Genomic DNA, 10,599 nt, shown 5'->3' with positions numbered 1-10,599 from the left:
TGTTTATGCCCATAATTTCATAGTGTCATGGTTTCTTACTCTGTTCTATCCTCTCCTTCATCCCATGCACACCTTTCTCTCTCCATTTAAGACAGCTCTGTCTGCCACATGTTAACAGGTGCTTCTATTCTGCTTTTAAGATATATGTGTTGTTATTTAATGCTGGCAGAGTCTCAGGGATTACTTTTAGTACCTTTGTTCTAGTTTGTGGATTAAAAGCTGCTGTTGGGAATGTTATCTAATAGATTGCTAAGATGATTACTTTTTATAGGTCTAGTTCCTCTGAATCTGTTTTGGCATGATCAATAGCAAACACAGACATGTATAAATTATTCTAGCCTATATCTGTGTGTCAGTACTTGCAATAATTATTTAATACAGTCCTGAAAGAGTCTTTTTTATCTTATTTCTAGTAATATATGATTTACAACTCCTCTGAATATTTTGCTTTTGTCTTAACAGTTCGCAAGAAACGTTTGGAAGAAGATTACCACTAGGATTATGGAGCACTGTAATAGGTCATTTAGGAGAATGTTTCAGAGCACATGGCTGTGGTTGAATCTCCTGTTTGCAAGCTTCATGTGCTGGGATAAAAGGGGAAAAACTGGAAAACCGTAGTACTTTAGTGGTAAATGCATTTTGCTGTATGACAGTGTTATGCAATACTTCTATAATTTTGGACCTCATAAGGACATCAAATGCTACAAAGGAAAATATTTCTGAACCTTGCCTTCAGGAGTTGTGTATTTTTGTGTCTTGTAAACATGCTTTTTAAATATACCAAGTCACTATTGTCTTTAATCATTGGAAGCATCAAGAGAATATATATGTTTGTAAAGATGGCCTGGAAGACTTCATTGAGTTTCTCTTGCATAGAATACATTTGATAATGAACTGCTAAATAATGACATAAAAATGCGTGCCACATCATATGCAGCAGTTTTCAGAATTCTTGACCTTTGTTATGATAGCTGTTAAACTGTCATTTATGTTTGTCATGTATTGCGTGCTCATAACAGCTGATATCCACATTGTTACAATGAATGCTGAAACTGTAAATGCTCTTATCAATATTACAGTATTTTAACTCTTTCTTCCCATGAAGCTGGTGCCAGTAACAGAAACACAAGAAGTACAAGAAAGATGCCAGGGAGTATAAACTACATTTCTCTAGTGATTTCATTTTTAGGGTAAAAAGTGGAATTTAATAGTGAATCCTATGGTGCCCTTATTTAATATTACGATTGCACTGTACTTGAATATGTTGCATCTGTTCAGTATGTTTAATGTCTTGCTTACTTTTGTAAAACTGAATTTTGCATCCTTACTTTGTTTCTGAACTTTTAAAGATACTAATGTTCCATTTTAACTTGCAACCTATGTTTTACCACAACTTGAAGGGAAAGATTAAGCCATTATCAAAGATGCTGAAATCGTTTCCATTTTCTGTGCTTTGCAAAGCCTCTCAATATCTGATGCAGTGCTGTTATCTGGAAGTATTTTGAAGAGATGCACTTAGAAGTATTTTTTTTCCACTGACTGTTGAATGTTTCTGATGTGGTGGAGGTACTTGTTACTACTGGATCTGTGCCGCAGTGTTATTGGTGCAGGCATTAGCCACTCATTCTTACCCCCCCAATCCATCTCCCTCCCTCAGTGCCTAGACCACTCCTCAAATCTTTATTATCTAGGTCAATCAGATTCCCTCTGCACTATGGAGCCAGCACATCTTTCACAAGCATTTCACAATGAAAGAATTCTTAGCACTGATTTTTTGCAGTTAATGGCAGCATCCTTCAGTTCAGAATTTTCCTTTACAGAAATGAGAACTAATAATAGAGGTATCTAACATGCATCAGAATATACAGCGACATAAACTAACAATAACCCCACATTCCATTTTCTATCCATTCCATTATCACAGGTGAGGACAGAGCCTAATTCGGTCAGTACTAGGTGTAAGGCAGAAACCAGCCCCAGAAAATATGTTAGTCTGTCACAAGAGGCATGCATGTAGATGCACAAACCCACAAACCTAGGGCCCATTTGTTGTCTTTCAGCATTACTTTGAACTTTGGGAAGAAAGTGGAGAATCTTGTGAAGATTAAAAGTAAAATGTGGAATTCATTGAATGAAACAAAATGTTATAATGATATTTTCTGAAACTGTAGATTATTTTGTAACAAACTAATAACTGAATGCTGTCATTGTACTTGCAGAAATTTTACTGCCTGCAGTAGTGGGAGGTTGAGGCTAGGGAGTTCCCTGGAAGCATGCAAGTCAAGAAGGGAGTTTTTTCAAGACACTTGGATTTTTCTCTCCCTTTGTCATTTGTACATTATTATGTGCGATTGTGTGTTTTGTCTTTTATATGTAGACTAATGTAACTTATACATAAAAGCATATAACATGCCATAGCTGTTAAAGATAAGGTATATCAATGTGGATTCCCATTTGCTTAACTTAACGTAGTTTGAAAACTTGTCTAGTTTGCCATCAGTAGACTACAAGTGCTTGTTGATGAACCCAGTATTTTAGTAATATGTATTGCCCACTGTAGTAAATATATTATACATTTTAACACTCCTAAAGGACGTGTATTTGGTCATTTCATATGGAAGTTTTTTCTTGTTGTTGTCATTTCTATGTAAGTATAAATTTCTCATCTATTCGCCCTCTGTTCTTCCAGGGAATCCCAAAAGCTCAGATTTGTTATCTTTTACATTTTGACTGGAATCTATGCAAGTAAAGAGATGCATTCACTTTCTAATGTTGTATAGTAGAAACTGCACTTATAGTCTCTCAGTAGCAAGAGTCATGCTTTGTTTTGTCCATAGGTTTTTATTTTACTGTTCTTTGGCTATCATACATATTTATATTTTCAAATTTCTATTTAAGCATACCATACTTAAGTTGGGTGGTATGGGCTTAACTGTGTTGTATCATGCTGGGTAGTCTTTAGCCTTCCATATTAAGAGAAACAAAAATTTCTCACATGGACCATTTTCATTACTTAAGTTGGTGTTTCATCTTTAAACATTAATGAGTGTTAAAACTAAGAAGCCATAATGACTGCAGGATTCTGTGTCATGTTAGCTATGTTTAAAAATATATATGATATGATGTATAGCAGTGTCATTCCTTGTATAACATATTCCTTTTTCATCATCAGAGTTTCAGAGCAGTGGATCCAATTTGGAAATTAAAATTTTCTAAAATGTTGGCAAGTTATTAAATGATTATAAATCAATATCAAAATGTATGATAATTAGACGTTAATCAAGTGCTGTAAAACTTAAATTGACATGTTTCTTTTGGATGTTTTGTATAACTGTTGTTAAAATGTCTTCATTCTTGCAAAGAATGTGCTTCTAGTCAATTTAATCATGTAATGAAATATTTCTAAATGTCTTACTTTTGAGTTAAAGTGACCACATTATGCTAGCTTCAGTTCTACCTTTTCTGTTGTATGATATGTCAACATCTTTTTCATCACATTTTTAAATTTGTTTAATTATTGTCTTTCTCTGGGGAATTTCTGCCTTACATTTTCCAAACATTGATCAGTCAGTAAAGCCCCCCCCTGGGCTGCTGCAGTTGATCAAATTAGCATAGCCAGCTACTGGTGGGAAGCCAGTGCCAGATCTTTAAGTCTGTCCTTTGAGATTTCTGTAGCTCTGCTTGATTTTCATTGATTTAGATTTTCTTACAGTCTCTCTGGGAAACGTATAGAAAGAAAAATATTTTGGGGGTAGTAGTATGAGAAGAATGTTTTTTATATAAAATAATTGTAAAGTTTCTGTATTTTATAAATGTAAAAATATACTTCTAGGTGCAGCTGTCGAATGGAACTGATTGTGTGCTTTATCTTTTTTGGGACTTAAGCTTTTGCAGAGTATTTGTTATGAGTAAAGTAATATTTCATGAGTTTTGGTGGCATTAGTCGCATGTCTCTATGATTGTGTCTTGACAGGGTTATAAAAATATTTCTTCTGATGGAGTTTAAAAGTTAAATTCATTTTGACTTAGACTTTTAGTTTATGTAATAACTTTCTTAGGTGGCTTTTGGAAGTCCGTTTTTTGTTATTATAACAAGTAGCAAGTTTATTTTTTAGTTTTAGTAAGGAAAGCAGATTTTAAAGATTGGCGTTCAAAACTGATGTCAGTCTTATGTTAGAATGCTAAGAAAGGAGTACAAGAGAGCATTAGAAAGAGAGGTAGATGCTTTATAAACCTACTGGGACTGTCTGATCAGTCTAGTTTTACTTATTACCAACCATTCCCCATTGCATGAGAGGTTGGAAGCTTTAATTGAACCTGTTTTGCACAGCCAGATGATGTTTGTTGAGGGTTCTTTTGTGTAAAGATTTTAATTTCTGATTTAAGTCCCTTTCATTTGGTATTCACCAATCTGGCTTCATTATAGCAAAGGATAGTAAGAAATTTGCCACCAACAGTTCTATATGTTAAAGAGTATGTGCCATGTAATACTTTTAACCAAAAATGATAAATGCACACCGATGTCAACAACTCATTTATTGCAAACATTAAGTACTTTCATTGCTCATATAGTGGGACTTATTCACAACATAACTGATAACAAACAGCTCCATTTTTAAAAGAATAGGGAATCACATGAACATAGATGCACGAAAATCCATAAAAGCATTAGTTAAAAGCATTCCATTATTCATTCACATCCTATAAAAACACGTCTGGGCAACCATTATAATTTAGCAGCACTCACTTTCAGTATAAAGTTAACAGAACCATTTTCTTTAATCCTGCTCTTGCATAGCATTTAATTTTAATTGCCATAGCAACTCCTTGTATTCAGTTCTAGTCTTCTAATTGCCACCATACACAAGAAGTATATTTTTTCTAAAAAAAAAAAAAAAAACCCTAAAATTTTCTCATTTGTTCTTATGTTATAGTCATATTAAAAATATACTCCTAAGTTTTCTTTCCATTTTACCTACATAAAATGAGTCACATGACAGACGTAACAATTGTCATTGCTAATCAGTTATGTTTTGAAGAAATCTCGCTCTATGAGGGACAAAAAGAACTTAACTTGGTCCCTCCAATGTGTTCTCTTAATGTTTAGCTCCAGCTGCAGTTGTACTCCCTTTTTTTCATATGGATGTTCACTTAGTTCAGGTCCATTCTTTTGACAGATAATGGACAATTGGACAATCTTAGTATGATAACTCCATTTTAGATGGTGTCGGTTTGATGGTCAACAAAAGGAAGTCTCAGCTGAACCCCTCATAAAGCAGTAGACACTGATTTAGGATCTTTTCACACCTCAAGAGCATGTTCAGACTCTTGCTTCTTTGACCAAGCAGCAAAATGCTGCAACAAAAGATTGAAGTATTATATAAGTGTTTGTTGGAGTTTCATTATTTCATAAGATCCTTTAAAAGCATGAAGAGAAGTTCAGTTGATTTTCATTGCTGATTTCTGGCTCAGCAACACTTTGCTCTGTTTTTTAAATGGACATGGTAGAATGTTCATTTGATTTCCCCTTCTATTCCAGCAGGAAAGTAAAGTCTGGTTTCCACGAATCTAATCTTGGCCCTCCATGTCTCACAGCTCATAGACTGAGGTTTTGATTTCCGCACTATTCTGTTTCATGCAGAGTTTTCCAGGTGGCTAAGAAATTACCTTCTACAACGTCTTACCTGTCTTGAGTGCAGAAGCCAGTTTGTGTAAGGATGGTGGTTAGACATCTTTTTAGATGACAATAGTTAAAGGATTGTAGTTTTCTTCTCTTAAGGCTCACTATGAGCATGTTTTTTATGGAAGTACTTCAGCTTAATGCCCCCATTAAGTTTGATTTTCCTGTCTAACCCTTTCTTTGAAAATATAGATGACACCTCCTTTTAAGCCTACATATTCAGTTTTCTTGAATTTCTTGTCTTGCAAACATCTCGTCTTTGGCTGTTACCTTATCTAGGAGCATTTCGTAGTTGCAGGCACTTGTGTGCACAGAAACTTGCACAATATTCCCAGTTAGTGTATCTTTAACTACAACTCCTTTTATGCCTGAAGGTGTGATGGACATTAGTTTTGATGAAAGGATAGAGATTCCTTCTTTATGTCATCATTCTGAAAGACCAAGGACATTACTGTTACCCAATATTGAACCTTAGGAGACTGCTGTTTTGAGTATGCATCCAAAAAGTTAAAGAATCTGGATCAGTTTTTGTCTGTTTTTTGACTAATGCACTTGAGACATTAGTCTGCAAACCATTTAAAACCGGACTGTTAGCAGTATAGCGTTTTATTGTAACTGTTTAAATCCTTTCACGGGCTCATCTTTCAACGATCACTGCTTCCTGTGCTGATTTCTTGATTCTTCAAGGTAGCTGACTGCAGTGTAGCTGTGCAGTTCATGGTCCACACCTTTACAAAGCGTTTTAATCTGGTATGCATTTATGAAGTTAGTGGTGTATTAGCTTCAGACTGCCATCTAAAGTGTGTTAGCTGGGACCTCCACCTAGGCTTTGTATTTCTAGTTTGGCCTTTTACACAAGCACTAAGGACCAGTATGACATGTTGTGGTACAGTTATGATAGGTACTCAAATAACACTAAGCAAGTGAATTGTCCTTATTTAATACTTGGATTCCATCCTGCTACTACTCAGTCTTTGTTGACTTCACTTTTCTTAACTGGGTTATGTTGTTACATCATAGTGCTGTATTGAGTTCTGGATATGAATGCTATAGGAGTTGAATGCTGTATAAAGCCTTTTATAGCCTTTGCTAAATGCACAGAATAATGGTTAATTGTGTGGTTATTCTGTGATGTAGGAGGGCTGAAGCTATGGTGCCATATATCTTGACTGACTCTGCTTGTTATTTGCAATTGGATAAATTGGTGGTCTATTTCTACCCCGACAATATTATAACTCCTCTTGAGACAGGCAAGTTCATGATTTTCCCATTAAGTTGTAATATAAGAGAGTAATCTTATAGAACATGCTTTACTATGGGACTATTGGTAAGGGCCCACCTACTGTTTTTCCTGGTTTCAAATGTTATATTAAATTACTGAGCTAATTTACTGCAAGAGATTTGTCTCCAAGGTCAGAGGTTTGCTTCACCCCTGAGAGCTGAGTTATGCTAATGTGGTCAACGTCAGTTAAACCAGATTCCACCTGTGATTCATATTGCTTTTTGGGAAAACCTGAGTTACTACTGCACACCAGGGGGCAATAAACAATAACCAGAACATGTTTAAAACTCCGAAGTCAAGAATGATCCTGTTACATACTATTATGGTGAGTCCCTTGCACAACTGTGCTTTTCTGGGTGCAGTCCATTTTTGTCTTGTCATTTTTATACAGTTTTATCTTTAAAAGGGATAACATTTTGTTAGTTTGTAAAGTTCAGATATGCTAAAATAAAGTAGTGTGTTGGAGAATATTGGAATGCTGTTATTTTATTGTTTTTCTTACAGTAAACCTTTTTTTCAACCATTGTAGAAAATTTAAAGTTATGTACTCACCATAACTAGGCATCTATGTTGTCCATTTTCATTCTTCCTCGATGAATGGGACTCTGCTGCATATACCAGACTTTGGATCCAGCTCTTGAGCTCCTCCCTCTGTCCATAATCCGATATTCCATCCCTGTTGCCGCATATCGAGTTTGCTGCCCTATTTCCCAATAGTTAGAGAAACGGATGTAGACAGAAAAGGCAGGGTTCAAACTTGGAACTGTAGGTTCCAAACACAGTCCAATAGGTCCTTCCAGAAAGAAAAGGATAGGGGATGGATAGGATGGGAGTTGAGGAAGAATGAAAACGGACAACAAAGAAGCTTAGTTATAGTGAGTAAAATCTGGTATTGTCCTTATCTTTCTTCCTCAACATATGGAACAGAGATGTTCTTCGTGTTTCACTGCTGCAGTCATTACTTTTGGGTAATCTGCTGGCAGTTTGAACTCAGTCAGCCTGATTAACAAAGTCTTGGGTCCTGCGTCAGTTGCTGTCCCTTCTTCCATGACGTCAGGTCGTCAGGGGTATAAAACATGCAGCCAACACCTTTACATCAGTCTTTATTGCTGTGTGTTGCCCGAAGCCAAAGCAGTTTGCAAGTGCCGGTCGGCTGACTCCTGAAATTTCGAGTTTCAGAACCGCAGTCTTCAACTTAAAGCTAAGTACCCCATTGGGAAAACTTTTTCTTGCTCCTTACCGATGTCAGTAAAGTTAATAATTGCATTACTTGTGGGAAGCAAATACCTCATAAAGATTTTCATTTATACTGTATTCCTTGCCTAGGCCCTGACCACGACGTACCTTGCTGTCGGTTTTGTGCTTTATTTAATCAGCGCACTATCTGTCATCTGTACATTTTTGCCTCTATATATTTTGGTTCTCTGTTTAATTATCCAGAAATTATGTCGGTTAGCCATCCGACTACCGGAATTCTGAAAAAATGCAAAGAAAAAGACAGACAGGCTATCGAGGTCCAAAACTGCTGACGACGCTTCTCCTAAGCCAGTCACCAGTTCGCCGGTACTCAGTGAGGTGCTTTCACAGCCCCTGATACCCATTACTTCTGACTCGCAGGCCTCTACTGAGACCCATTCGGAGTCCAGTATGCCGCGAGATGATTCACCTATGGAACCCTTAGATGTCTCTACCTTGAATGGGTCCAGAGCTGCTGTGCAGGCACCGGCTTCTGATGGTGTATTCAGGCCTACAGACTTGCATATTAAACTGATTTCACCTTCTATTCTAAGGCCTAAAATCTCGATCTGTGTCTAAAAAATCGACGCCCAGGCCACATGTTTAGGCCCCTATGCCTAAAAAAACAAATGATCAAAATGGCTGAAGATCTTATTACTCTAATCAAGGGTAGTCAGCCCCCTCCTTCTAAGAGGCCTAGGACTGAACTTGACTATAAATCTTCTGATCAGGACTCTGTTTCTTCTAATTCTTCCAATTACCTGGATTTGTCCTTTCCTACTTATGAGAATTCTGATGCAGAGGATTCCATTCCCTCTGCTTTCCCCCCTGAGGATTTTTCTTTTGGGGAAACTTTGCATACCTTAAGGGAGCATTTCCACTGGGAAAGTCAGGAATTTTCTGAATCTAAAAAGAGGCTTAGGGATTTCCTTCTTCTACTTCAGCTTAGGCCTTTGTCTATACCTCCTGTACTAGACATTGTTGATGTGTTTTCGGAATCCAGTATGGCCCCTGATTCCCTGCCTCCGGCATGCTACAGGGTTCCTGAGTCCCACAAGTTCCTTTTCAAAAATCCTGTTGCAGACCCAGAAACCATTTCTCAGGGACCCAAGGGCATTAATGCTTCTACTGCTAAAAATCCTGCCCCTTCTGATAGAGACTCCAGGGCGCTGGATAGATGGGGTAAAAAGGTTTATAGTTCTGCAACCTTGGCAGTCAGGGCTTTAAACTGCCAATTGCGTATGCTAAAATATCAACAGCATATTATGGGACTGCTTAAACAGAAAATTATGTTGATTTCCGACTGTGTGGAAAATAAAGATTTACAGGATTTATTGCATTCAGCTGCTGTAGGTTGATTGGACACTCTAAATTGGCCCTAGGCATGAGTGCATGTGTGTGTGCCTTCTGTGGAAGGTTGGGCGCCGGGCTGGCAACTCAACACCGTAAAACTCTACTGCCAGTCATGTGCGGACAGGTGATCCGCTGTGGCGAATCCTAACCGGGAAAAGCCGAAAGAAGACGAATAATTGCATTCGGCTGAACAAGTTGAAAAACATACTTTGCAATGTGGTTTTGATTCTTTAGAGGCCTCTTGCAGGGCTGCTGTTACTGGGTCTGTGCTTAGAAGGCATGCTTGGCTTAAGGAGCAATCTCTGCCTGATCATGTTGAAGCAAAATTGTTGGATGCTCCTTTAAATCAGGACCACCTGTTTGGCAATAAGGCTGAAGAAGTTCTAAAAAAGGAAGATAAAGCTAAATCTATGCAAACTATGAAAGATTTCTTACACGTGCAACCTCCAAGATTTAATAGGCACTGGCCTACTAAGAATTGGTCCTTTCCAGCTCCTTCCAGATCCACTCAAGCCAAACCCAGACACACTAAAAGCACCAGGTTTCAGTCCCGAGGGACTCTCAGAACAAAACAGTGGGGGGGACTCCACTTCCAAATCTGGAAATAACAAGACAACCCCTATGGTAAACAGTCTCAATGACTTTCCTTTAAAATTACCAAGCACTTACCTTTTAGCCACCCCTTTGGGGGGAAAGATTGCTCTTCATGCAAAAAACTGGGAACTCATAACCCAGGACAAATGGGTTTTAAATGTAGTGTCCCAGGGATACAGATTTCATTTCCACATGTTGCCAACTCTAAATGGGTGGCCAGACCTGCCCCCAAATCAGTGGGCAAAGGCTCAGAAACAAGTACTTTCCCTCCTAAACATGGGGGCAATTCAACTAGTACCAGAAGAGGAAAAGGGACAAGGTTTCTATTCCAGACTTTTCCTGGTACCAGAAAAGACAAATCATGGCATCCAATTCTGGACCTGTTTACTCTAAACACCTTTCTGGACATTCCAAAATTCAAGATGCTGACTCTTTACCAGTTACTTCCTATGCT

At 37.6% G+C, this 10,599-nt stretch overlaps 1 protein-coding gene across 1 annotated transcript in view; it reads left to right on the top strand.

Annotated features, from left to right (window-relative positions):
- LOC122806809 (tropomodulin-3-like) overlaps window positions 1-7,432 on the top strand; it is a 792,984-nt gene extending 785,552 nt beyond the window's left edge. The window contains exon 10 of the mRNA XM_044077539.1: window positions 463-7,432. Coding sequence (XP_043933474.1) covers window positions 463-497 — 35 coding nt within the window. The 3' untranslated portion in view covers window positions 498-7,432. The remainder of the gene's footprint in view (window positions 1-462) is intronic.
- The last annotated feature ends 3,167 nt before the right edge of the window (window positions 7,433-10,599 follow it).

Source organism: Protopterus annectens, chromosome 7.part0 (assembly GCF_019279795.1).
Source record: "Protopterus annectens isolate FY-2018-M chromosome 7.part0, PAN1.0, whole genome shotgun sequence".
NCBI lineage: Eukaryota > Metazoa > Chordata > Ceratodontiformes > Protopteridae > Protopterus > Protopterus annectens.
This window is presented reverse-complemented; position numbering and strand designations above follow the sequence as displayed.